This window comes from Salvia splendens, chromosome 4, assembly GCF_004379255.2.
Source record: "Salvia splendens isolate huo1 chromosome 4, SspV2, whole genome shotgun sequence".
NCBI classification, from domain to species: Eukaryota; Viridiplantae; Streptophyta; class Magnoliopsida; order Lamiales; family Lamiaceae; genus Salvia; species Salvia splendens.
In genome coordinates this window covers 40,624,762-40,652,285 of record NC_056035.1, presented here as the reverse complement: position 1 = coordinate 40,652,285, position 27,524 = coordinate 40,624,762, and the positions used below count along the sequence as shown (strand labels likewise).

At 36.8% G+C, this 27,524-nt stretch overlaps 4 protein-coding genes across 5 annotated transcripts; 3 read left to right on the top strand and 1 right to left on the bottom strand.

Moving 5' to 3' along the window:
- Nucleotides 1–2,746: 2,746 nt before the first annotated feature.
- LOC121798926 (transmembrane protein 234 homolog) lies at nucleotides 2,747–3,446 on the top strand. Its single transcript, XM_042198197.1, has one exon. The coding sequence runs from the start codon at nucleotides 2,822–2,824 to the stop codon at nucleotides 3,203–3,205; it is 384 nt and encodes a 127-aa protein (XP_042054131.1). The 5' UTR covers nucleotides 2,747–2,821; the 3' UTR covers nucleotides 3,206–3,446.
- A 2,327-nt stretch (nucleotides 3,447–5,773) lies between these two features.
- LOC121799507 (MLP-like protein 31) lies at nucleotides 5,774–6,601 on the top strand. The gene is made up of 2 exons (XM_042198900.1): nucleotides 5,774–6,013; nucleotides 6,162–6,601. The coding sequence occupies exons 1-2, from the start codon at nucleotides 5,824–5,826 to the stop codon at nucleotides 6,425–6,427; spliced, it is 456 nt and encodes a 151-aa protein (XP_042054834.1). The 5' UTR covers nucleotides 5,774–5,823; the 3' UTR covers nucleotides 6,428–6,601.
- A 4,608-nt stretch (nucleotides 6,602–11,209) lies between these two features.
- Nucleotides 11,210–15,991, top strand: LOC121800095 (casein kinase 1-like protein 3). The gene is made up of 15 exons (XM_042199656.1): nucleotides 11,210–11,537; nucleotides 11,623–11,663; nucleotides 12,211–12,280; nucleotides 12,772–12,920; nucleotides 13,009–13,104; nucleotides 13,182–13,252; nucleotides 13,461–13,522; nucleotides 13,653–13,716; nucleotides 13,818–13,902; nucleotides 13,990–14,116; nucleotides 14,195–14,271; nucleotides 14,393–14,447; nucleotides 14,789–14,925; nucleotides 15,039–15,215; nucleotides 15,790–15,991. The coding sequence occupies exons 1-14, from the start codon at nucleotides 11,462–11,464 to the stop codon at nucleotides 15,195–15,197; spliced, it is 1,269 nt and encodes a 422-aa protein (XP_042055590.1). The 5' UTR covers nucleotides 11,210–11,461; the 3' UTR covers nucleotides 15,198–15,215; nucleotides 15,790–15,991.
- A 380-nt stretch (nucleotides 15,992–16,371) lies between these two features.
- Nucleotides 16,372–19,305, bottom strand: LOC121800096 (probable RNA methyltransferase At5g51130). Of its 2 annotated transcripts, none has more exons than XM_042199657.1 (8): nucleotides 18,986–19,305; nucleotides 18,511–18,625; nucleotides 18,319–18,384; nucleotides 17,405–17,666; nucleotides 17,101–17,188; nucleotides 16,954–17,019; nucleotides 16,794–16,862; nucleotides 16,372–16,706 (listed from the first exon to the last, which is right to left on the bottom strand). In XM_042199657.1, exons 1-8 carry the CDS (start codon nucleotides 19,157–19,159, stop codon nucleotides 16,617–16,619), a joined length of 930 nt encoding a protein of 309 aa, XP_042055591.1. In that variant the 5' UTR covers nucleotides 19,160–19,305; the 3' UTR covers nucleotides 16,372–16,616. The 2 variants fall into 2 exon arrangements, with proteins under 2 accessions (XP_042055591.1, XP_042055592.1); XM_042199658.1 differs by having other exon boundaries at nucleotides 18,319–18,366.
- Between the last annotated feature and the right edge of the window lie 8,219 nt (nucleotides 19,306–27,524).

Here is a 27,524-nt window from a genome sequence, read left to right as displayed (position 1 = left end):
AAAAAGTTATACAGTCACATCATAAATCTTAAAGCTTCAAACGCTTGGTGCCTTTATGCTTTTTTTTTTTCATTCAAAAGTGGGAACATTTTAGAGCTTGAGAGGCATAGTTGCCACAATCTTCAAAAATTTTGTTTTCGATGCTATAAAAAACTGTATACTACTTTAAGATCACTTATAAACTCATTTGAACAATTAAGATATGATTATATATGTACTTCAATATCTTCCACAAGTACCAAAGTCACAAAAATAGAATCAAGTAATGAAGAAGACACCACAATCATTGTGGTAGGTATAATACGGTTGATCAATCTTCTAGAAGAATCTTGGATGTATGATTGTTTAATCAAAAGTTGGGAAACAATATAATGCGATCCTCTTCCCAATCTATTTTTTTGGGGGACCAATGTACTCACCATAACAAAGAATCTCCTAAGTATATGAGGATGTGAGGATGCAATCAACACACTTGTCGTCGTTGTCGTTCCGTTGTCGTCGTCTCCGTTGGGTGCTTACGGCTACCAGGGGCACCATGGAGTCATGGTGAGATTAGTTTGATTACAAATTAAACTAGGATTTAGATGAATTGAAATTAGTGTATGCATTTCTTATGGGTAATTAATTGCTCGAAAAATCATGAAATTCAGTCAAATTCAGGTATGTCTGGAAGACTGTAAAGTGAGCCAATGGGCGTCATCGGATAATTGTGAAGAAATCTAACGTTACAAACATTTTATCCCTCATTTTGTAGTCAACCTTGGCCTAATTAGATTCATATTTTCTTTTGAGGTTTTAACCATGGACATGATGATTAGTCCACACTTTGATAACTTTATTGTTGCTTTGTCTATCAAGAATTCAAGAAGTTTTTTCTCTCGACAATTCAAAAATCTCAACTATTTCATTTCTGTAAAATATAGGACTGAAAATTATAACTATATGCTTTGGTGATATTACATGTTGAGATGAAGTAATTAATTAGGAGGAAACTAATCCTGAATCACAACAATATTTTTTGTTTTAATACAATGGCTTTTGCTACTATTTTCAGATGGGGTTGCCAATTATAGATAGGGCAAATCATGCATATGGAGATTCCCAACCCACCAATGAAGCAAGGTAATTTGCATGAAGATTCTTGCTTCTTCTTCTTTTTTTCATGTATTGTAAATGTGATCTTATTCCAAAAGACAAATTACTTGCAAAACCATGAAGTTTTGTCAAAGTTCGGTTTGTCTCACAATTTTAACAATCAATCTGAAAAATCCATGAACTTTAACATTGTTTGATAACTATAGCAATGTCAAACTTCGTGATATTTTCAACTAGTTTTTAATGTTGCGAGATACTGTTGACTAAATTTCATGGTTTTCCGACACTGGTCATATTCCAAAACATTGGAATAATGGATAGTTCGATGAACAATTTTCTGATTCATTATCAATTTGTTTTGGCTTAAACTAAGATGGAATCATCATAGCAATGAAGGCTATGAAACTCAACATTTTGTTGAGCCCAACATGACTAGATCCTTCTTCGAACTGCCTGCTCAGGTATAACCATCAAAATCGAATTAAATTCAAATAAATTTTATACATAATTCTGATTATATATTTCACTATGTCTTGATTGATTTAGGGTTCCAACAATATGAACATGAGTAGTCAGAACTCAGACTCAAGTAGCTCACAAGAGATAGATTTGGAGCTCAAACTCTCATTGTGAAATGCTTCAACATTGTATATTTTATTACAGTTTGATAGAAGATTGCTATATATGTGAGTGCAATTGATAATGAAATGAAGTTTGTCAACTTTCTTCTCTAACTTTGGACTAATTTTTGGCTACGAGTCACATAAATACACCCTTTGAAATATACATAGTGGTTTTTGTACTTGCATAAATATATATATATATATATATATAAATATATATATATATATATATATATATATATATGTGTGTGTGTGTGTGTGTGTGTGTGTGTGTAATGCCTGGATAAGTGGATATATATCTTAGAAATGGAGTAAATTAAATACTGGATTATTGGATCACAAATTATTCTTAAATCTTATGTGTGTGTGTGTGTATATTCTCTTTGTTTCTTGGAGGACAAAAGAAGAAACAAAGATTATACTATACCTTATTTAATTCACACTGAAACTAGCATAAATTAATCCACAAGTTATTTCTGCTTATTTAGAAGTACTGTTTATTTTCCTTTTTCAATTTTCCAATACTACTACTATCCTTGCACGTTCTAGGATTATTTTTCTTTTTGCCATCACTCATGAAAAGCTATAATAAGCTTCTAGAAGATGGCAAATAACTTTGATTATATATAAGAGAAAGATTTACCTTGGATACAATGCCAATAATAATATTGAAATTTATATTATTTAATTATAAATAACTAATCCACACGTGTTTAAATAAAATGCAATAACTTAAAGAACCAATTTTGAATAACTTAAAGAAATAGGACATTTCCACAATTTTGAATTTCTTTAAATAATGAATTTAACTTATGTTTTGATTTTAAGAGAAATCTTATTAATGATATTGTGTAATATTGTGGTAGGGTCAAACGTGAAATGTCTAGCTCTATCAATACTTGAAAACCGTATCAATAATATAATATAATAAAAAATTTAGTCAAAGCTGAAATACATTTTCGATTTTACTAATCTTTTTCAATTATGGATATTAAATTAGTATTCGAATTTAATTTTAATTTTTTTTATTTTTCATTTTCGATCTAAAACAGAATCTATTCATCCAGCAGAAATCCTCAACAATACAGTGAGCCGATCGATCAATGGTGGGGAGAGATGTGGAGAAGATGGTGGCAGTAGGGCTCGTTTGGGGCGCCACTAACGCCCTCATGCGCAAAGGCGCAATCTTATGGGACCAAGCGCTCAAATCAGCGCCCCAAACAAACACGCCTCTGCTCCACAAGTGGCTCAAGCTCCTCTTGATTTGGCAGTACACTCTCCCATTCGTAGTAAATCTGTCGGCCTCGGCCACTTTCTTCGCAATATTGAGCGACTCGCCGATTTCTGTAGCTGTGCCCGTCACCAACGCCACTACTTTTGCTGCCACAGCTGTTTTCGGGATCATTCTCGGCGAAGAAACCCGCGTCGGGCTCGCGCTGTTTGGTACCTGTCTCATTGTATTAGGTGTATGTATTTCGATCATGTGATTATCTTTCGAGGATTTGGGCTGTTTTAATTGCCTTTTGGACTTGTGGAGTGGTGAATGCTACGCGTTTGTTGAAATGCTTGTGTGGGTATGAGAATTGGGGGTTTTGGATTAATAGTTAAAGAGCACTGCTATTGATTATTATATGGAAGTGCTACTGTGGGAGAATCCTGCTTGACGTTAATGCTGCTTGTATTTCCCAAATTTGCAGTTATTGAAGTACATAAATCTAGTCTAGCTAATTGATTGTGCATATTGTTTGCTTGTAGAATCTTATGATTAGGAGTGGATGCAGAAATTTGTTTTGATAATGGCTATATATTACTCCATTAGATTGGAGTTTGAATTTTGAGCCAATAATTTTCATTGTGACAAGCATAACGATTCACACAAAATGCAAAATTTCGACGATGTCCACCATTGCTTATGGTATCCCTCTACAGAGTGTGGATGAACTTATGTAATTGACTCAGAGTGATGTGAATACATGAAAATATGCTCTCTTGATTTGGCCCTCTTTTGGCGGTTGGAAGCACTGGATGAAAATGTCATTAGTGAGGGATATCAACATCTACATCAGGACATTACTGAGGGATGTGAATATCTACTTCATGTTGGATGATCATTCTTGGTACGTGTTGGAATTTAGGAACCAAATAACTTTGATTATTACATGGAAGTGCTAGTGTGGGAGAATCCAGATTGACTATAATGCTGCTTGCATTTCCCAAATTTGTAGTTATTGAACCACATAAGGCTAGTCTAGCTAATTGATTTTTACATTGTTTGCTGGCAGTATCGTATGGCATCCCTCGAAAGAGTGTGTCTGTGTGGATGAACTTATGTAATTGAAACATAGAATGATGTGAAATTGTGAAAATATGCTTTTTGCGCTCTTTATTTGGGGTTGAAAAACACTAGATGAACAGGAACTTAGTAAGGTACCGCATCTACTTCATGTTGTTGGACGATCATTCTTGGTATGTGTTAGAGTTTAGGATCCAAATAGCTATTGATCATTACTTGGAAGTGCTACTGCGGGAGAATCCGGCTTGACTTTAAAGCTGCTTGCATTTTCCCAAATTCGTAGTTTTGAACCACACATGCTAGTCTAGCCAATTAATTTTGTGTACTTTGTTTGCTGGTAGTACCTTATGGTATCCCACAATGGAGAATTATGTAGTTGAAGAATAGAATGATGTGAAAACATGAAAAAATGCTTTCTTGATTTGACCCTCTTCTTTTAGGGTTGAAAACACTAGATGATCAGGACAATTAGTGAGGATATTTTTTTCAACATCAACATTAGTAAGGGATACCAACATCTACTTCATGTTGGATGATCATTCTCGGTATGTGTTAGAGTTTAGGATCCAAATAACTATTGATTATTACATGGAAGTTCTAGTGTGGGAGTGATATCGATGAATAAATGAGGAACTGATGGCAGGATTGTTGGTCAGTAATTACTCCTTTCCTTCTTTTATTTAAGTAGAGTAATTTGTGATTTAAAGGTTCTGATTGATTATGGGAGGTATCCATAAACGGCCGAGATTGTTTTGCGGTTTCTCCCATAGACCTCTTTGGAGGATTGTTTTACTTCGAGTTTTTATTTCCCCCTCTCTTTTCGCTATTTTGTGTTTAACTGCCTTTACTCCATATCAGGTAGAATCCAGCTTGACTTTAGGACTGCTTGTTTTTCCCAAATTTGCTAGTCTGGCTAATTGATTTTGTTAGGTTTACTGTGTGTCAAATCACACCTAGAAAACGATATAGGAAACCAAATAGATATGCTTGTGATCACCTCTTCGTTGAGAACTGCATCAGAATTCAGAATTACCATTACCCGGCTAGAAAATCAGATCTTCCTTCGCCTTCGGTGTTTATCCAGAACTAGATTTGCTGTGCCATTTCTCTAAACTTCCACTGAATGTAAGAAATTATAGCTTGATCTGATAAATTTGCAGAGAACTAGGCATGGTGTTAAATTTATACACCATCCGTTGTGCATTATTAGAGTCGTATTTCATTTTTAGGACGTTCCATTAGAGCCATTTTTATATTTGGCAAAAAATAGCACATTTCTATTCACTTACTACTACTCTATTTCTCTCCCACTTTATTACATCCTCACTTAAACATGTGTGCACAAAAAAAATGCCTCTATTAATGAGGATTGAGGATAGTTTTAATTTAATTTGCTGGTAACAGATCAAGTCGGGTTGTTGTTTTTTCCAATTGGGATTATGAGGGTATACAAAATGTAGTGGATATTTTTAATTTTTTAAATTGGTTTGGACCCCAGCACATTAGAAACATCATTGAGAATGAAAGATAGAGCATATGTATGAACAAACGTTTTTCTCTCCCAAACCAATATATATCCCACACCAAACACTTTGAATAAATTGCAAAACCTTAAATACTAAGTAATATATTGCCACCAAGAAATTATGGAAACTCTCACTATCAAAATCCTTTACCAAAATGAATAAGAAAGCTCAAACGTAGTAAAACTAATAAGCAACATTGCAAACTTCTAGCGCCTATATAAAGACTAGACATAGACATCCCAAATGTTGAAGCATCACTAAATCAACTAAACACATCCAAGGAGAGATGGCCTCATTGCCCAACAAGTTGATAGCCCAGGTGGCATTCAAGGCTGCCGGCGACATCTTTCATCACCTCATGTGTTACAATCCTCGCCACCTCATCAACGCCACCCCTGACAAGATTCAGGACTGTAAAATGTATCAAGGTGACTTCGGAGTCAATGGCTCCGTGATCGAGTGGAGCTACAATGTTGGTAAGCTCGACTCTCACTTGACTCGTCTCATTTCTTCAATATACATTTATGGGAAAGTCTAAAACGAATAGATGCTATGTATGATGGGATACATAGAATATACATAAATATTTAATCTTGATCAAATTAGTACGGGTATATGTGATAGATGGGAAACCTCAGACGGCGAAGCAAGTGCTTCAAGACATCGACAAGGAGAAGAAGCAAATCTCGTGGAAGATGCTCGAGGGAGACCTCTGTGAGCTCTACAAGGACATGGTCATAACTGCCCATGTTGAGACCAAAAATGGCGTTGACTTTGTCACTTGGACTGTGGAGTACGAGCTCACTGCACCTGAAAATCCGCACCCGATGTCCTTCTTGAACTTCGTCATTGGTCTCGCAAAAGATATAGAGTCTCACATCTTTGGTTGATCGATCGATCGCCTAAGTGTTGAGACTTTGATCTCACCAACCTACCCACACAATAAATTAATAATGTTGTTCTCGATTTTAATAAGTCTATATATAATGTAATTGCAATAAGTGGCGGTTTGGTCAAAGTTCTATCGACTCAATTATGAATTAAGTATAATATTAATGCTACTATCATGTATGTGCCAACGTTCTTTTTAATAAATTTTACTCCTACTTACGCAAGAAAAATTAAGTTGTTGGACTTGAAATGGAATCTTATTGATATTTGAATCCGTAACTTTTTATAAATTTTCTTATATTGAAGAATCGCATCTGTTTTTCCAAGTAGACAAAGAAAGTGATGAATCCATCAAGTGTAAGCATATAACAATATCATTCTTCCAAAGAGAGTGTGAATATATATATTTTCTACTTGAGCATCAAAATTATGTCATTTTAACGTTCTCAACTAGTATATATTTTCTCCGAACCATCTATGGAAATGACAGCTGTAAGCTTAGCGGCTTTCTTTATGCATGTATCCGAGTGCTTAGCTGCTGAGCACGGCGCTACAGCGTGTTAAACATGATGTTCCGTTTCTCGCATACGTGCAAAGCATGTGAGGAAGGCACGAATGGGTGGCCTTCCTCAACTAAATATTTTTGCATGCATATAAAAACAAATTGTTGGAGATATAGACATTGATATTATAAGTGCTCAAAATTTATGTGTTTTCTATACAAGAAATGTCATTGTCTTAAGGTGTACACGCATATCAAGGATAAATTGCCGGAAAAACTATGAATATTGGTCAAAAATGGTGTATCCCACAATTTTGACAATAGGCCATAAAATTATAAGTTTTATTAATACTTTCTCTCAATTTTCCAATGGAGTCCAATTTAGGTGATATTGTATTTAAGTTGACATTGAAAAAATTCAACAAGAACAACATCAACCATTAATTTTATCATTTCTCTTAACTTACTTAGCAAATAACTCAAATACGCCACCAATTTTTGGAATGTGCGTGCACCTAATCAACACCATATTACAATTAGGAACTCAATTTTTTGTCATGGAAAAAATGAGAAAAATATTAAAATTTATAGTTTTAAGGCTTTTTTTTAAAAAATTACTAGAATATCATAATTTGACCAAAATTTATATTTTTTTCTGACTATTTATCCTATATATATAAACAATATGTGTGATGAAAGCTCAATAAATTCATGAATATTGATATGACCGAAATTGGGCCCGGCCCGATTTTTCAATTAGTGATTGAGGGTGGCCCCTTTCGAAGGAACAATAATTTACTCACTAAATATTTTATACTAGCTGATATGACCGAAATTGGGCCCGGCCCAATTTCTCAATAAGTGATTGGGGTGGCCCCTTATGAAGAAACAATAATTTATTCACTACATATTTTATAATACTATTCTTTATAATTAGTTTTGTAGAAGTTCATATACATCCAAATGATGAATCAAATCTCTCACAAAAAGAGTAAGAGTGAAAAATGGTAAAATTTTGCCCGTAGATGAAAATGTCGCATGTCTCAACTATTCGTCTTGAGTTTTGTATGCCTAGATCATGAGTCATGAATAATTTTTTATTTCAATTATATAGTCGTAATAATTTGTATGCCCAGTTGGCATTCAAGGCCGGTGGCAATGTGTTTCATCAGCTCGTGACTTTAAATCCCCGTCACTTCATCAAAGCCACCCCTAGGCATATCCCGGACTGTAAGTTGCATCAAGACGATAATGGAGTCAATGGCTCCGTTATCGAGTGGAGCTATACCGTTGGTAAGTTTAATTTCATTCGACTTTCTCTCATTTCTCGTGTTGCATCAAGGCAATTATGGAGTCAAATAGTCCATTCATGAACTCCAACATATGACATATTAAAATGAATTTGTGCTATGAATAATGGGATAAATGAAGTATATTATATTTAATTCAAATGTGTATGTGCATATATATATATGTGTCCGAGTCCTACGGGGTAAGACGCTTCACCTCCAACTGTTAGGTCGGGGGTCCGAGTCACATCGGAGGGTAGATGGGGAACCATCGTCGATCCCAAAAAAAAAAAAAAAAAAAAAAAAAAAATATATATATATATATATATGTGTGATAGATGACAAACCTCAGACGGCGAAACAAGTGCTTCAAGGCATCGACAAAAAGAAGAAGCAAATCTCGTGGAAGATGCTCGAAGGAGACCTTTGAGTGCTCTACAAGGACTTGGTCATAACGGCCCATGTCGAGACCAAAAATGGCGTCGACTTCATCACTTGGACTATAGACTACGAGCTCATCTCACCCGAAAATCCGCACCCAGTTTCCTTCTTGAACTTCTTTATTTGTCTCACTAAAGACTTGGAGTCTCACATCTATGGATGAACCATCGCCTAAGTGTTGGGACTTTGATCTCACCAACCTACCCACATAATAAATATTGTTGAGGTTATTAAGTCTATATATATTTCTTGAAACTGCAATAAGTGAGGGTTTGGTGAAGTTTATGACTATATATGTTCTCCACTCAAAATATATGAATTCTACTATCATGTTTGTGTCAATGTTCTTTTCAATACGGATTATATTTTACTTGAGCGTTATTAATATGATGTCGTTCTTCAAAAAATTAATGTGAAAATATATATTTTTCACTCGAGCATCAGAATAAAGCTCTTTTAATGTCTTACCTATATTCCATCATTGCATGTTTTAAAAATCTAATTATATTTAGCTTTTAGAAATTTATGTACATTCAAAGTGATGAGTCATATAAAATATTGAATCTAATCTCTCGATAAAAGTCTCATTTTTCATTTGAATACACATTAAATAAATAAACAAACACGTGCATTAATTTGACTAAATATTGATTCAAATAGATCGGCGAGAAACTGTACTTTTATTTCTTAGGATGTTTTCACTTTGATTGTTGGAAAAATTGAGATATAAGAAAAAACTTACCTTTTATATGTCTTTCTTTTTATCCTAATCTAAACAATGTTCTGTTTTTCTATCCGCTCATGAAAAAACAACAAATCCTTCATTACGTATTCCATAAATCTTCTTTGTATTTAGCTTTTAGGCCATGTTTTGTTGCAATGATTCTGTCTAGGAAACTAATCTAATTCCTTAAATTTTAAATTTCTATGTTTGTTTTGGTTTTTAATCAAACTAGGAAAGTAATCAGAATCCCGAGAATAAGGAAAGTTAGTACAACTTTCCAGGATTATGAATCCTAACTTTTCTTAGGTATTATTTTTCCCAGTTTTAGGATTCTTAAATCTTTAATGCAATATATTATTATTATTATTAATTATAATGTCTTAAAAATAATTTAAAATTATAAATCATACTTTATTTCAGTATAATAAATAACTATAATTAATATTATCATAATTATAACTATGTTATTATAATATTTATATATAATTGTTATTATCATAATAATAATTAATAATTTATTAAATAATTAAAAGATAATTATATAATATAAATTATATAATAATAAATATTAATTACTATTTTATAAATTACTAATTAATTAATAAAATCGTAGAGATATTTTAAAATTTATAAAATTTATTTAATTATAATATCTGTAAATACTATAATAATAATAATAATAATAATAATAATAATAATAATAATAATAATAATAATAGTAGTATCTATTATTGTAATATTTCATGTAACTATAATTATAATTGTGTTATTATATATTGTGATGGATGATCCATATTTGAACTATCCACTGTAATAATAAATATAATTATATAATTATTATTATTTGTAATTAATAATTTATTCAAAAATTTATTATTATTCTTCTTTATAAATAAAATAATTACAAGTACATTTTCCTAGGAATCATTTTCCTTGTCAACTTTACTTTCCTGCCTACCAAACATGGCCTTAGAAGTTTCTAAACATCCAAAATGATGAAACATACAAAATCAATCAAATAAATAAACATACACACGCATTATTTGACTAAATAGACTAGTGTTATTCATATAGATAAGAGATAAGAAATAATAGTGCACTAACCTTTTATATCATTCTTTTTTTTCATTCTAACCTATAAAAAAATCACCCTTTTTATCCCTTTTTTACTTCTAAGAGGGATAATATTATCCCTTATTAGACGGTAAATACTAAAAAGGATGAGAATTTTGTCATCACTTGTTTTTTTACAACCAAAGTGAACCCTCTTAATTTATTATTATGGGATAAATTATGTTTGATTATTTAAGTATATACCCTTACAAATTTAAATTCCTGTACTAGTATAAACTATTTTCTTGATAATAAAAAAACAGAGTTTTAATTTACCACTTTAAATTCTTGGATCCACCGGAAATATTCAATTTGCTTAAAATTAACTTGTCTTAAAATTGTCGACCTTACATTGACTTGAGGTTAATGTGACATTGCACATAGAGTAAGTATAAAATTTCATTTTATCTAATCCAATAAATTCAAGGGTAACTGTCTATAAAAGTCAAATCGAATTCTGATTTGCTTCACACTTTCAAAATTTAAATAAAGTTTCAAAAAAAATTCAATTGTCCAATTTGACAACAAAATTTCTTAGGTTGAAAAACTCATTGTTTTTTGTCATTCATGTCATCACATTAATACACAATTATGTTAGTATTATTCATGCATCACAAGTATTTTATTTATCATGTATGACGTCATCAACCTCGTCGGTTACAGAATATTGTTGTACTGTTAGGTACAAATCGTCAATGCACAGAAGTCCACCTACTCAATTACGCTCTCTCTCTCCAACTGTGTCTCGAGCATTTTTGGCAGCCCTCGTGAGCGAGGTACAACTCGTCAAAGCCCTCTCTCTTTTTCTCTCTTGTCATCTTCCGCCTCTACCCAACAATTACTCCTGTGTTTGTGGCTTTCCTTTGTCGTCACCGGAAATTCAATTGCCCTTTCCCAAGCCACGAATCCGAGGATTTCGGAATCGATTTATGATAAGTGAGATTGGATTTGGGGCGCTGATCTGATGGAAAGGATAGTCGGAGGCAAATACAAGCTCGGCCGTAAGATCGGAAGTGGATCATTTGGCGATATCTTTTTGGGTGAGATTTTTATGCATCTCAAATTTGATTCAAGGTTTCGTCTTTCACTATGCTGAATTCTTTTTTGCTACTTGTGTTTGTCCAGCTACGCATATAGACACGTTTGAGATTGTTGCAGTGAAGATCGTAAGTCTCTGCAACTGTTTCTTTGTTTGCTTGTTTTCCCTTTAAAAATGCTAAATTTGTTGAATGTTTGGATTTCTGTTTTTGGAAACCTGCATGCTGAAGTATGTGGTTCGTTTTTTATTCTTTTCTGAGCTGTTTGTTTTGTTAAGATTTGAATTTTTATTTAATTCTTTTGAGGTGCTTCTGGGCTCATTTTCTTAATAGGCAATTGCTAGAAAAACCAATCCTCAACTTTGAAAATTAGCCGGAAAAATCATAGAGTTAGGATTTGCTCACAATTATCACATGATTATATTTTTGGTGAAATTGTATCGGATATGGCAGCCGGATTCATAAAGAAAATAATATCGTTTGGTATCGGATTTTGGCATTTTGCCCTTTCTTATTTGTTGTAAATGTTTGAAGCAGCAATTGCTCGTTTGTCCATGTAGACTCTCATAGATATGATAAGTGAATGGCTGATTCAAATGTTTCTAATTTTGAGAACGATGATGATGGTGTACTGTGTAGCTGACTGCTGCTAACTGTCTTTTCTGCGTCTTTGCAGGAAAACAATAAGACCAAACACCCCCAACTTCTTTACGAGGCCAAGTTATATCGTTCCCTTCAAGGGGGAAGTACGTTAGCCTGCACATAGCTGTCATTTATGCATACATGTGTTTTGTGAATGATGATAGGAGCGAGGATTAGTTTGCTTGTGTGCTGCTTGGACGCCACATCTCTTAATTTGGAAACAAAAAGTTCCCATTTGGTTTATTTATTGCTTCGAAGAAATTTAATGTGCTTGACTTCACTTTATTTGCTTTAAAACCAAATGTAAGCCACAGCTTGACATGAGTCACTTGTGACTATCACTTTTAAATCATACTACTAGTTAGTACCGACCAGGAGAAACTTTAGGTCAAGTTTGCAACATCATCATAGGGCTTGTGTTATACCTGAGTGTGTCCATTCTAGAAATATGAATTAATTCAAAAATCAGGTTGTCATACTATGTTATCTATGAAAGCATACATATCACTTTCATGATGTATGAATATCGTTTTCCTTACTTAAGTTGGTCTTTCAAGTCTGTTAAATATATATAGTAACATATATCTCATTGCAGGTGGTGTTCCTGGCATAAAGTGGTCTGGTGTCAATGGAGATGAAAATGTTCTAGTCATTGATTTGCTGGGACCGAGCCTTGAGGACCTTTTTGTGTATTGTGGTAGGAAGTTCTCGTTGAAGACTGTGTTAATGTTGGCTGATCAGATGGTAACTACATACTGGGAAAATCGGTGTTCTTTGTTTTCTTCTTGTTTCCAACATTGAAGTTGTAATTCTTATCGTTTGTTCCATGTAGATAACCAGGATAGAATTTGTGCATTCTAAAGGCCTCCTTCATCGGGATGTCAAACCTGATAACTTTCTCATGGGCCTCGGTCGGAAAGCGAATCAGGTATAAGCATTTTTTTGTGCATGTAATGTTATTATCTCGTTGTATCAATAATCTTATTCTCTCGTTGTCCCTCCCAGGTTTATATTATTGATTTTGGTTTGGCAAAAAGGTATCGTGATTCGACATCAAACCGGCATATTCCCTATAGGTGCGGTCTTAATTGATACTGTTTCCCCACTTTGCAAGATTGAAAAAGCACACGAACTCAATTTGAAAATTTTGAAATTCTGTAATCTCTTTGCTTATCATGTTCGAATTTGCTTTTATAAAATATGTCTCTATGTATAGTGGCAACAATTCGCTGCAGGCCGTATGATGACTCATAAGTATCATGCTTTCCTTTCTTATTTGTACAGGGAGAATAAGAATTTGACGGGAACCGCACGGTATGCAAGTTGTAACACCCATCTTGGAATTGGTAAGTACAGACTGAGTTCCCTTTTTGTGGGGTCATTTGAGGATAAGAATGATAACTCTTGAATTGTGATATCTATGATAGATATTATGTAATCTGTCTTTTTCCATCATATCCTATCCTCCTTTTGTAGAGCAAAGCCGAAGGGATGATCTCGAGTCCCTTGGATACGTGCTTCTATATTTTTTGAGAGGAAGGTAAGCAAGTCCTTGTTCCATCTCCTTAATTCATTTTGACATTTTTGTTTTTTGAGTGTCAATTCTTTTCCGTTTTTAACCAACTGTAAATCTGTGGATAGCCTTCCTTGGCAGGGGTTAAAAGCTGCCACCAAGAAGCAAAAGTATGACAAGATTTGCGAGAAAAAATTATCAACTCCTATTGAGGTGGTTACATGAATAATTAACTCTCTCTTCTTTTCCTCGTGTCTTCAATGTTGTGGATTGTTACGCGATATTGAATTTTTTGTGAAGGTGCTGTGCAAGTCCCACCCCGTGGAATTCGCCTCCTATTTCCACTATTGCCATTCTTTGACGTTTGACCAGCGACCTGATTATGGATTTTTGAAACGGTTATTCCGTGAACTGTTTACTCGTGAAGGTGTAGGTCTAACCAAATAACATACTGCTCTCCAGTTGCTTTTCTATCTTCGAACTTGTTTTGTGCTGCCTCGTGCAGGTTGTGAGTTTGATTATGTGTTTGACTGGACTATCTTGAAGTATCAGCAGGCCCAAACAAGTAAAACGCAAAAAAGGGTATCGATTGTTCGTTCATCTTGTTTAGTAGCTTCCTAGTTGTTTGGCAAGTTCTGTGTATGCTGATGTGCATAGCACACTGGTGAACCAATCTCATATTACCATTTGTTACTTTTCACAGCCGATTGCCGGAGAAAGCAGTGAAGTGGCTCCAGTAGAAGCAGAAAAGCATCAAGGTTATTAACGATTGTGCTTTTTCATGTCAGTAGAAAAGTCTTGCCAACCAAAAATGTGTTCTTCACTTCTAACTCCAGTGGGACTAGAAAGTTGATATTGAATTACTTTTTACCGGCCAAAAAACAGAGTTATTAACTCTTCTTTACAAAAAAATGAGTTCATCTTTTTTGTCCTTTGAAGATGCAATATTTTTTTGTGCTATGCTCAAGTATAGTTTATGATGGTTACGTGGAATCTAAATTGAAGGACAAAAATACAGTAACATAAATAGAACTATTGTTATCTCTGAAAAATACTGAGAAGAAAAGCTGAGTCTGCATATCGCATTTGTTGGTCATAGGCAGTAATGCTCCTCTTCCATCCGATTTGGGTGACCGTATGAGGCCAAACAATACCGCTGCTAGTCCCGGTGTACGCTTGCAGTTCAAATCACCAACAAGTCGAAATGTCACTCATGGCAATCCCGTTGATAGAAATGTAAGTTATTATCATCTTGTTACGCAAGAGAATATTACTGATGTCTGTCTATTTGTTGATTGGTATTTGTATATCGCAGTTGTTTGATCCGTGTGATTTGCCTTCTTGCTTAGGTGTTCAGTAACACAAATGTGCCATCCACTTCGTTCTCCCATGCCGTTGTTGGAAAGGGAAATACCTCAAAACCTATATTACCTATGGAGGCAAATGAAAACCACGCTTCTTCAAGTAGTTGGATTTCTTCCTTACGCCGCATGTCTTCATCCAAGTGAATATGCGGACAACTTCAGGTTTGCTCCTGTTCCCTTTCTTTCTCATGCAGGGTGCCGAATTCTTTCATTACTAGAAGTTTAGTTCGGGATAATAGCAATTTAAATCTCGAAGTTTGGTTGAATTTGGTAAAAATCCCACAAAGTTTGAAAATGGAATATTAAATCATGAAGTTCTATTTTTTTTCCTTAATTGTCCCATGTGTAACAATGACATCTTTGGTAATGCTCGAAAAGATTTTATTTAGTTAGAATAAGTATTTTTTTTTCATCTCTTTTCCTTCCCTCTTTTTTATTGAAACAAACATCGTTTCGGGCATCACCAAAGATGTCATTTTGTACACGAAAAAGACAATTGAGAAAAATTGAAACTTTGTGATTTATTATTTTATTTTTCAACCTTACGAGACTGGCCATAATTTGACCAAATTTCGTAATATAAAGGACTATTATCCATTTTTAGTTAAATATGCTAACTAGTATTCCTATTGACCTATCCAGACCCACCACCTAGTGGTCAAAACTTGGAATGCCATTGTATTGGACTCACCTTTCTATTTCTATTTCTCAAATAAGCAAAATTTGCAAATTTCAGGATTTGATCCTTTTGAGCTATCTGTGCTGCCATGGTAGATGAAACATGTTGCTAAAGAGGCACTGCCTGTGGGCTGGTGCAAATTGACTATTTTCTCATTGGTGACAACTGATGGAGTTACCAAATCTTTGATGCTCATTGATTTTGTGAATGGTGTGTGTATAGTATACAAATGCAAGGCATTCAATATTTTTCTCGGTCATTCGTGTCGTGGTTTGTTAGCTGAAGTTTCTGTTTACGTATTCTGCCCGCCTGCGTAATCTCCCTTCTCTAACTAGTTCACAATCAAAGGGTTACTGGAGTCGACAAGCTACATATCAATTCTGCACTCCACGAGTCGAACCAATAAGCAGGAAACAGTGAAGAAGAGGTAAAAGGACGCCTTTGCTACTGGTTTCGTTTCGTCTTGAGGCACGAAAAAAGGGACATTTGGTGCAACAAAGGGAGAACTGAAACTTCTTTCGTTCAAATACGATAAGAAAATATATAAAAAATCATCACCCTTTATTAGGTTCTTAATAAGGGTTTTTTTGGTCTTCTAATTATGTTTAGAAAATATAGTTATAAAGTTTACACACTATAAGCAAACCAAACGAGCCTTTCAATTAAATAACTTTTTCCTCAGTAGTCGAAGTAGATTTTATTGGTGGGCTTCAACTGAATAACAAATCTTTCAACCATACAATTTGCTTGTGTTGAGTTTAGATATAAACCCATCGCCTCAAAATAGGAAAGCAAAAACTGGGTAAGAAAGTTCTACAACATAATAACGGTTTTTACTAATGCTCCCAAAATTTTCTTCAACCTGGAGAGATGTTGGACTAGATTCATTTCCAGAAAGCCAGGATAGGCCTTTCAAATCCCGATTTACTACCTGATAAGCTTGAAGTTATGTTCTCTACCGTACGGAATCCAATCTGCCGTCACAAAAAATCATTCAGAACTTTTTAGTTTATTTCCATACAAGTTTTTAAACAAAACTTCCAAAGCTAAAGATGGTTTACCTTGTCTAAAAGTATGTCTTGAAAATCTTCTGGAGGTATCTGAATGTTTCTATAATTGGCAGCAGTTGTCTGTTGAAATACAAGCTACTGTTACAAACTACTCAAGAAAGTTGCTCCTGGCCTTAATAGTGACACACAAGTAGATGAGAAATGAGCATACCTCAGAAACGAGACGATTTTTGTAATACGAGGTCCAAGGTTGAGGTTCCACAATGAAAACTCCACCCTGCCACAAGAGTAAAGCTGCCCATTGTTACACTTTGTCATGCTTTAACAAATAAACAAAAATCAACAAATGTAAATATACCGGTTGGAGAAGAGTCCACACTTTTGCAAATAGTTTTATTATGCCATCATCACCCCAGTTCAAATGTATCCATTTTGTCACACTTAAACTGCAAGAAGCAAATCAATTCTCATCAAGCACAAGCACAAAATGAAGTACATTATCTCATTTTAAAGATGAATTCACGGAACTCTAGTCAGTATTAACTGCCAACATTAATAAAGCTCAAAAATAATTGCAGTCTTCCCCAACAAATACAAAATTGACAAAAGCAGGCAAGCTAAATAGTTAGGCACATGATAAGAAATGCAGCAAGTGCTATTACCAAAGGATTGCATGGTAAAATTTATTTGCTGGTGGGTGCCAGTTCAGAACAAAATTCCCTTTCTCAAAAGACACTATTTTTTGCAAATCTTTTTTCGGCAAATGAGAGGAATCTCTGGTGTTCTCATCTACTGATTTAGTTGTACTATTCTGCAAGCCATGAACCGGTTCTACATTAGCTATCCCTGGAGTCTTCGAGGTCACTTTGAGAGTATTTGTCCTTATGATTTTCCTTAGAGTCCAATTAGCATCCTCAACTCGAGCTGAAAGTGATTAGCAACTATTATAAGAAAGGCTTCATCTATTTAGTCTCCACAGATTACCGTGATGTCAGTAGGTCTAGGCAATAAACAATATCTGAGGAAAATACAGAAGATCAATCTAAAAAACCAAATTAGGGCATGAGTTTCAATCACCCAATTTGAAAATTCTGAGATTCTTTTATTATATTTTAGCCTTTGGCTTTATATGAAGAAGTTTGCTTCTCATCAGAATAATGAACTAAAGCCACTCCTATAACAAATCAAAACCTTTAGTTCTCTTCTATTTGCAGGGACTAGAACTGACATACCATTATGAAAAAAATCCACCAGCGGCATAAAGCATGCTATACATTTTAGGATCAATTACAAAGCATGCAATATACATCTTTCCTATATATTATAATACTATATTATTGACATTTATGCATAGTGAGAAAGGGATGAGCAAAGATTTTCTATATCTGATGGATTGAAACTAAAAAGAAGGCTGGAACTTGATAGTCATAATGTCATTCAAACTTAAACATGTATTATAAGCTACACCAAAAACTAAACAATGAGTACAAGTGGTTCTGCTATCAACTCAAGAATCCATTAAATATTCTCAATTCAGTAAGAAGTTCAAAACTGTAATACAGGAATAGTTAGTTACCTCCATCAATATCAACACCAACAATGCTCTGGCATCCAAACTTTTTAGCTGTACAAGAACGATAAACTACAAAATCAAGGCTTGTAAAACAACGACAAGCACATCACCTAGAATTGACTGAAATTAACAAATAAAATAAAGAAGTTCCAAACTCCTCCACAGCTATAAGAAGTTGCATTCAGGAGTTATCACCTATGGATATAGTGACCAAGCCACTATTGCATCCAATGTCAAGGCAATCTTTGCCCTCAAACCATTCTCTTTTCATCACATTTAGTCTAGGATCTTCATCTAAATCCTGCCCAACCTGTAAACACCATCACCAACCAGTCAAACACCCCCCTCCCCACACTAATGGAAAAGCAATCGATAAATAAACATTTATCTGGGCCACATTCGATAGTCCCGCGCATCAATTCACTCATAATATGTTGATTGTGACCCTTCTACAGCAATCACTAGACATCCAGATTTTGCCCTACATATATTCCAATGCCGGAACTCAACAACAATGATAAACTAGAGAAAATTGAAAAGAGATACAGCACCGACCTAAAACAAATTTATAATCCCTAACGTCACAACCAAATATAAACAAAGCAATTGCAATTACATTGATAGCAACCTACAGATTAAAGAGAAAACAAAAAATAGGAGAGAGTATTACCCTATAGCCATAATAGTGTCTGTAATTTCCAAAGATGGCAATTTCTTTCCGATTTCTCTTCTTTGACGGTTGCTGTTGAGCTGCCGGCTCCGTTTCGTTTTGATCATGGCGTTTTTTCCTCTTTCCGCCCTTGCCGTTTTCGTTTACACGATTGTCGCTGTTTTCAGCTCCCATTGTTTAGAGGTAGACTATGAGAAAACAAAACTGAAATTGAGGGGTGAGAGGCTGACGCTAGGGTTTGTTGAATTGGGGTTGATTCAAGTGGAAGAGAAGCGTCAGCTGACTGAATTCTGGTGTTGTTTCAGTATGTAGGGAAATTTGATTTCTTTTAAAATAAATCGCGAGATACCGATTAGCGCCACATTATTTTTAAAACTGAAAATTAAATTAAATTATATTTGGCTAAATATGTGATGATGTGTAGGTCGATTTTAAATTTGATTATCTACTAGAATTTATTTGGCAATTTACTCTTTTAAATTAACAACCTCAAAACTAATAACAATATGAAATTTTCTTGGATTTTTTGAATGCCTGGTATTCAACTATACATACACGAATTTTGATATTTTATTCTAGTAACTTTTTTAATAATCCATATTTTTATGGGACAGAGAGAAGTAATATTTTTGTGGACCCCATAAATATCTTGGTGTACTGTTCCCCCATGTTCCCCCTACATATATATAAATAATTAAAACTAGGGGTGAGTATTCGGGTTTTTGTCCGGTACTTTGCCCAAATCGGATCGACCCAAAAAATCGAATTTAATATTCCTGTGTTTTTAAAAATAGCAATTATTTCCATTTTGGATCGTTTTTTAAAAATTGAAACTTTAGAATCTTTCTATTTTATAACATGGACTCACAATCCACTAACTCTACTTTCATTACTTTTTCTCTTCCCCTCTCTTACTTTACTCATTTTTTATCTCTCTTACTTTACCAATTTTTCTCACTTACTTTACCAATTGTGCCTTAAAACTCATGCCGTTTCAAATGTTTCTATTTTTTTTATACGGAGGGAGTATAAAATTCAAACCTAACCAAAATTGGAAAACCGAAAATCGAACTACAAAATCGAAATATTATGAGATTTTAAAAACAAAAAATAAATCGAAAATAAAAAACAACATATAAAAACCAAAAAATATAACACTCCATTTGTCTCTAAAAATTTGTCACTTATTTCCATTTTCGTCGGTCCCTAAAAACACCCCTCTCTCTCTGCAACAATCTCTCACTCTCACACTCTCTCTATCGTCCTCATTCGCACACACACGCAACCAAAAAAGCATGACATGGTTTTAGCGCCAACCCGCATGCACGACCCGACCTGCCCAGCCCAGGCCTGCTACGCCTATATGTAGTCGGCTTTGTGTCATTTCAGCTTTACACAACTGAAAAATGGAGCAAGCTCCTGCTGCTGCCGATCGAGCTGAACGCGTCGCCGCCGCCACAATGGACGGTAAAGTGTGCGCCTCCCTCGACATCACCACCCCACAAATATCTTCGGTGTTCCCCCATGTTCCTCCTACATATATATAAATAGTTAAATCTAGAAGTGAGTATTCAGGTTTCGGTCCAGTTTTTTTGCCCAAATCGGACCGACCCAAAAAACTGAATTTAGTAGTATAAAATTCAAACCGAACCGAAATCGGAAAACCGAAAAGCGAACTACAAAACCGAAATATTATGAGATTTTAAAAGCCCAAAAAATCAAAACCCAAAAAAAACATATAAAACCATAAAATATAACACTCCCTCTGTCATTTCAAATGTCCATATTTTTATGGGACGGAGAGAGTAATATTTTTGTGGACCCCACAAATATCTCTGGTGTTTCCCCATGTTCCCCTACATATATAAAAATAGTTAAAACTAGGGGTGAGTATTCGTGTTTTGGTCTAGTTTTTTTGTCCGAATCGGACCGACCGAAAATCGAACTACATAATCGAAATAGTATGAGATTTTAAAAACAAAAAAAAAATTGAAAACCAAAAAATATAACATTCCCTTTGCCCCTAAAAATTTGTCACTTATTTCTATTTTCGTACGTCCCCAAAAAGCGTGAACATGGGTTTGGGCCAACCCGCCCGCCCAACCCAAGCCTACGCCTATATATGGGCGCATTTGGTTTCATTTCCGCGTCAGACATGAAACAAAAAAAATGGAGCAACTTAATGCCGATCAAACTGAGGTCGTCGCTGCCGCTTCTATGTGAGTGTGCGCCGCCCTCACCAGAGCCGGTGCTGCTCTGCGCGTCCGTGAGGTGGATGTGGAGCATCGCCCTGGACCTCAATTTGAGGTGAAGCCCCCTGAAAATTCAAGGATGAAGCAGAACATCAAAGAGGGGCAGGGTTGTATAGGCATGGCTAGGTCGTCGATTTATTTGCTTTTATGTCAGTTTCACTCCATTTTCTTTAGTTTTACGTCGTTCAATATTACGTTCAGTTATCTCCTGTTTTGAGTAATTGCGTGTAGAAATGTTGTACTCCCTCTGTCCCGTGTTACTTGCACTATTTTCCTTTCTGGGCGTCCCAAGTTATTTGCACTCTTTCCATTTTCAGTAAAAATTATCACATACAGCCGCAATTGTTGACTTTGCTATACACTCATTCCTTAATCTCCGTGTCGAAAAGTAAATGTGCGAGTAGCCCGGGACGGAGGGAGTATTCAGGATCTATTGAGTAAATGTTCACTTTATTGCAATTAATGTATTCGGGATCTGTTTATCAACTTGTTTGTGTGGTTTTGAGAGAAGCTAGCCGTTGCAGTTCATGCAATGGCTGAGTCTAGAAGCATGAACGTTGTGGAAGATGAAATGGGAGATCCCAGATTAGGAAAAAACGATTCAACCAAAATGAACCAGAGAGGAACATGCAATGGCTGAGTCTAGAAAAATGATTCATGAGAGAGGAGGGGGTGCAGTTGGAGAACCGAAAGTGAGAAGTGGGTGAAGAAATAAAGGAAGTGTGAAAGTGTGTCCATGCAAACTACTGGAGCTCGGCTTCTGAGCTCGGAAATGAAGCTCGGCTTTGAGTCCGGTTGTGATCGAGTGGTGGAGCCTCGGCAGCTCCGAGAAGAGATCAAGAAATAAAGCTCGGCTTTGAGCTAGCCGAGAAAGGCAGTTCGGTTGATAACCGAGAAAGGCAGTTCGGTTGATAGCCGAGAAATGCAGTTCGGTTGCTAACCAAGAATGGCAGTTCGGTTGATAGCCGAGAAATGCAGTTCGGTTGCTAACCAAGAATGGCAGTTCGGTTTTAGCCGAGCAGCGGTTATAACTAACTTTGGGAAATAGAGTTAGTTGGATTTTATTTCTTGATTGCATCTTGTATAAATAGCTCGATAGAGCTCAGTAGTGAAAGACGCAGAACACAGATTACACACACAATTAGAAGAGAATTCTTGCACTAGCTAGCGTTTGCTTAGAGTGATAGATTGTGAGTGTGAAGTTCTTGTATTGAGAGTTCCATCAATAAGATTCCGGTCATCTTCTCCGTGGACGTAGGTGGATTATCACCGAACCACGTTATATCGTTTGCGTGCTTTATTTCCTCGTTCGTGCGTGTGTGAGATCGGCGGTATCACGACCCAACAAGTGGCGCCGTCTGTGGGAAGACTTCCACGATTTGCCGATTGATTGGTTTCTGGGTGAGTTCGTGTCTAGAGGTTCCGTTGTATAAGCTGATCTTGGCGATTGCCCACCGCTCGTTTTGAGAAATGTCTACAGCCAAGTTCGAGGTGGAAAAGTTCACCGGGAGAAACGATTTTGGGCTGTGGAGGCTGAAGATGAAGGCCATCTTGATGCAGCAAGGCCTATGGGATATCTTGAAGAATGAAGGTGACGCTAAAGAAGGCAAACCTGATGCTGATGAAAAGGAGAAGCAAAGGCTTCAAGATATGCAGTATAAGGCTTATAGCACCCTGATCTTGAACCTCACGGACAGGGTGCTAAGGGAAGTTTCCAAGGAGGAGACGGCTGCAGGAGTATGGGGGAAACTTGAGTCATTGTACATGACCAAGTCTCTGGCGAACCGGTTACATTTGAAGCAAAGGCTTCTTGCTTTCAAGTTTTCAGATGGGAAGAGCATTTCTGAACAGCTCGAGGAGTTTGGGAAATGCATAGATGATCTTGAGAATATCGATGAGGTCATTAAAGATGAGGATAAGGCATTGATGTTGCTCAATTCCCTGCCTAAAAGTTATGAGCACTTCAAGGATGCAGTGCTTCTTGGAAGAGAAACCAAGGTCACCTATGAAGAGATTCATTCTGCATTGAAGATGAAGGAATCGCAGAAGGCTAATAACAAACAAACTGATCCAGTGGCTGAGAGTCTGCATGTGAAAGATAATCAGAATAAAAGGGGTTCCAAGAAGAAGTTCCAGAAGAAGGAAGAAGGTGGAGTATGGAAGGAGAAGAGAAGCTGTCACTACTGTAAGAAACCGGGCCATTTAAAGAAGCATTGTTTTGCTTGGAAGAGGAAACAAGAGCAAGAAAAGGCTGGGAACATAGAGACTGCTGATCTGGCTCAGGATGTTGAAGATAATGAAGCTTTGAATATCCACTCAGGGGCCAAGATTGAAGAATGCTGGATCATGGATTCAGGGTGCTCCTTCCACATTTGCTCACACAAATCTTGGTTCCAAGAATTATCAGCTTGGGAAGGATCAGTGATGCTAGGAAATGATCAAGTGTGCAATGTCAAGGGCATTGGGAACATCAGATTGAGGATGAAGGATGGGAGTATGAAGACTCTCACAGAAGTCAGATTCATTCCTCAAATCAAGAGAAATTTAATATCTCTTGGAATGCTAGAGTCAAAAGGGTGCAGATTCAACTCTGGTGATGGGATCCTCACAGTAACAAAAGGCACCAGAATTGTAATGGAGGCCCAGAGAAAGAACAGCCTATACTATTTGCTGGGTGAAACCGTGGTTGATGCTGTGAATCTTGCCCAGACAGAAGACCTGCATCTATGGCATGCCAGGCTTGGACATGTGGGTGAGAAAGGCATAAGAGAGCTGGCTAAACAAGGAGTGATGAAGTTAAGTGCATCAGACAGCCTAAAGAAATGTGAATCTTGCATTCTAGGAAAGGCAAAGAAGCTGCCATTTTCTGGTGGGAAACACACTTCATCAGCCCCATTTGTGTATGCCCACAGTGACTTGTGGGGGCCATCCCAAACTGAATCCATAGGTGGAGGTAAGTATTTCATCTCCATCATAGATGATTACTCAAGAAAAGTGTGGATTTACATTCTAAGAGAGAAGTCCCAAGCTTTTGAAAAATTTAGAGAATGGCATGCTAGATATGAGAATGAAAAGGGCTCAGTGCTTAAATATCTAAGGACTGATAATGGCATGGAGTTTCTGTCTGCGGAGTTTGATAGTTTCTGTAAGGTGAAAGGGATAAGAAGGCATAGGACCGTGCCAAGAAATCCTCAACAGAACGGGCTGGCAGAAAGAATGAATAGGACATTGCTAGAAAGGGTGAGGTGCATGCTATTCTACTCTGGAATGCCAAAGAGATTCTGGGCAGAGGCTGTCTCTACTGCAGCTAATCTGATCAATAAGTGTCCATCATCTGCTATATCCAATGAGACCCCAGATCAAAGATGGTATGGAAGCCTAGGTGATTACTCAGCCTTGAAGGTGTTTGGGTGTGCTGCTTATGCACACATTAAGCAGAGTAAATTGGAGCCAAGGGCAAAGAAATGTGTGTTGTTGGGATACCAAGATGGGGTAAAAGGATACAGATTGTGGAATTTGGATAGAGAAGGCAGAAATATCATTGTGAGCAGAGATGTGACATTCAATGAAGAGGAGATGCCATTTAAAGATGATGGGAAGCCCTCTGGTGGTGGCAGTAGCTCTGAAATGCAAAACCTTGAGTTTGGTGGAGAATCTGCTGGAACAGACACTGATGAGGATGTTGTGATCACAGGAAATCAAGAGGAAGGTGGAGCAACTAGCTCTCAACATACTCAGAACACAGGTGAGCAGGAGTCACCAGTGCAGCAGGCTGCTGCAGCTCAAGGGGCCAGAAGAAATCCAAGAAGAAATGCAGGCCTACCTAGCAGATTCTCAGATTATGACATGAGCTTCTTTGCTCTATGTGTAGCAGAAGTACTCATGTTTTCAGAACCCTCAACCTATGAAGAAGCCATGAGTTGCAAGGAAAGTCAGAAATGGATCAAGGCCATGGAAGAAGAAATAGAGTCCTTGCTGAAAAATGGGACTTGGATTTTGGTGACTGATCCAGGGACTCAGAAGCTGATCAGTTGCAAATGGCTGTTTAAGAAGAAAGTAGAGGTGGGGGAAGTTGAAAGCATACGGTTTAAGGCAAGGCTGGTTGCTAGAGGATTCACACAAGTAGAGGGTATTGACTACACAGAGGTGTTCTCTCCAGTGGTGAAGCACACTTCCATTCGGATCTTATTGGCCATGACTGCTCATTTCAACTGGGAGCTGCATCAACTTGATGTGAAGACAGCATTTTTGCATGGAGATCTAGAGGAAACGATCTATATGATGCAGCCTAAGGGTTTTGAGAAGCCGGGAGAAGAAAAGAAAGTTTGCTTGTTAAAGAAAAGCCTATATGGGCTCAAGCAAAGCAGCCGGCAGTGGAACAAGAAGTTTCATGAGCAGATGGAATTGATGGCATTTGAGAGATCCAGTTTTGATAGCTGCGTGTATGTCAAGAGAAGTGGAAATCTAATACTGGCCTATCTACTGCTGTATGTGGATGATATTCTGCTGGCAGGATCAAGCAAAAGTGAGCTGCTGTCTGTCAAGGAGGAGTTGAAGCAGAGATTTGATATGAAAGATCTTGGGGAAGCCAAGAGAATCTTGGGTATGGATATTGTCAGGAACAGAAAGAAGAAAGAACTGAAATTGGTTCAGGCTGATTATATCAGAAAGGTGGTAGAAAAATACCAGGTAAGGAGTGAAAAGTCAGTATCCACTCCATTGGCTAGCTGCTTCAAACTCAGTAAAGAACAGATGCCAAAGACAGCTGAAGATAGAGAAGAGATGAGCAGGATACCCTATGCAAATATAGTGGGAAGTGTGATGTACTTGATGATATGTACAAGGCCGGATGTGGCTCATGCCATAAGCGTTGCAAGCAGATATATGGCTGATCCAGGTAGGGATCACTGGGCAGCACTAAAGTGGATTCTGAAATATCTGAAAGGGTCTGTCATGGTTGGCTTGAAGTTTGGTGGTGGAGTTTGGTCTGAGGAGAGGGAAGTCCTAGAAGGATTCTGTGACTCGGATTATGCGGCTAACTTAGACAACAGAAAGTCTCAGAGTGGTTACATCTTCACACTATATGGCACAGCAATCAGCTGGAAATCAAATTTGCAGTCTGTGGTTGCACTGTCCACAACCGAAGCTGAGTATATTTCTCTGACTGAGGCTGCAAAGGAAGGAAAATGGTTGCAAGGAATCTTGGAAGATTTAGGAATGAAGCTGGGAGCAGTGAAGATTAACTGTGACAGCAACTCGGCTATATGTTTAGCAAAACATCAAATGTTCCATGAGAGGTCGAAGCATATAGATGTGAGGAGACACTTCATCAGAGATGAGATTCAAAGTGGAAAGATCAATGTGGTGAAAGTTCCTACCGAAGAAAATGCATCAGACATGTTGACAAAATCTCTGCCAACTTCGAAATTCAAACATTGTTTGAAGTTGGTTGAGATTGTGGAGTGTTGAAGCTTGTAACAAGGATTGAGAAGGGAATCCAGATATTGATGGAGTTTTGCAAGGACAAGGTGGAGATTTGTGAAAGTGTGTCCATGCAAACTACTGGAGCTCGGCTTCTGAGCTCGGAAATGAAGCTCGGCTTTGAGTCCGGTTGTGATCGAGTGGTGGAGCCTCGGCAGCTCCGAGAAGAGATCAAGAAATAAAGCTCGGCTTTGAGCTAGCCGAGAAAGGCAGTTCGGTTGATAACCGAGAAAGGCAGTTCGGTTGATAGCCGAGAAATGCAGTTCGGTTGCTAACCAAGAATGGCAGTTCGGTTGATAGCCGAGAAATGCAGTTCGGTTGCTAACCAAGAATGGCAGTTCGGTTTTAGCCGAGCAGCGGTTATAACTAACTTTGGGAAATAGAGTTAGTTGGATTTTATTTCTTGATTGCATCTTGTATAAATAGCTCGATAGAGCTCAGTAGTGAAAGACGCAGAACACAGATTACACACACAATTAGAAGAGAATTCTTGCACTAGCTAGCGTTTGCTTAGAGTGATAGATTGTGAGTGTGAAGTTCTTGTATTGAGAGTTCCATCAATAAGATTCCGGTCATCTTCTCCGTGGACGTAGGTGGATTATCACCGAACCACGTTATATCGTTTGCGTGCTTTATTTCCTCGTTCGTGCGTGTGTGAGATCGGCGGTATCACGACCCAACAGGAAGGGCATAAATGGGTTTCATGATTTGCATTATCGATATTATTCTGGGGTGAACAGTGGAATATCGGCCGGCTGAGACAGGCTTTGGACAAAACGCAGGTTGTGAGTTAAATCTTCTTGCCT

Excerpts from the sequence above, each read along its gene's own strand:
- LOC121798926 (XM_042198197.1), top strand. The coding sequence starts at position 2,822 with ATGGTGGGGAGAGATGTGGAGAAGATGGTGGCAGTAGGGCTCGTTTGG.
- LOC121799507 (XM_042198900.1), top strand. The coding sequence starts at position 5,824 with ATGGCCTCATTGCCCAACAAGTTGATAGCCCAGGTGGCATTCAAGGCT. Across the intron at positions 6,014-6,161 it reads CGAGTGGAGCTACAATGTTG|ATGGGAAACCTCAGACGGCG; the intron begins GTAAGCTCGACT and ends TATATGTGATAG.
- LOC121800095 (XM_042199656.1), top strand. The coding sequence starts at position 11,462 with ATGGAAAGGATAGTCGGAGGCAAATACAAGCTCGGCCGTAAGATCGGA. Across the intron at positions 14,117-14,194 it reads TGAACTGTTTACTCGTGAAG|GTTGTGAGTTTGATTATGTG; the intron begins GTGTAGGTCTAA and ends TGCCTCGTGCAG. Across the intron at positions 14,272-14,392 it reads CAAGTAAAACGCAAAAAAGG|CCGATTGCCGGAGAAAGCAG; the intron begins GTATCGATTGTT and ends TACTTTTCACAG.
- LOC121800096 (XM_042199657.1), bottom strand. The coding sequence starts at position 19,159 with ATGGGAGCTGAAAACAGCGACAATCGTGTAAACGAAAACGGCAAGGGC. Across the intron at positions 17,020-17,100 it reads TGTGGACTCTTCTCCAACCG|GGTGGAGTTTTCATTGTGGA; the intron begins GTATATTTACAT and ends CTCTTGTGGCAG. Across the intron at positions 16,707-16,793 it reads AAGACATACTTTTAGACAAG|ATTGGATTCCGTACGGTAGA; the intron begins GTAAACCATCTT and ends TTGTGACGGCAG.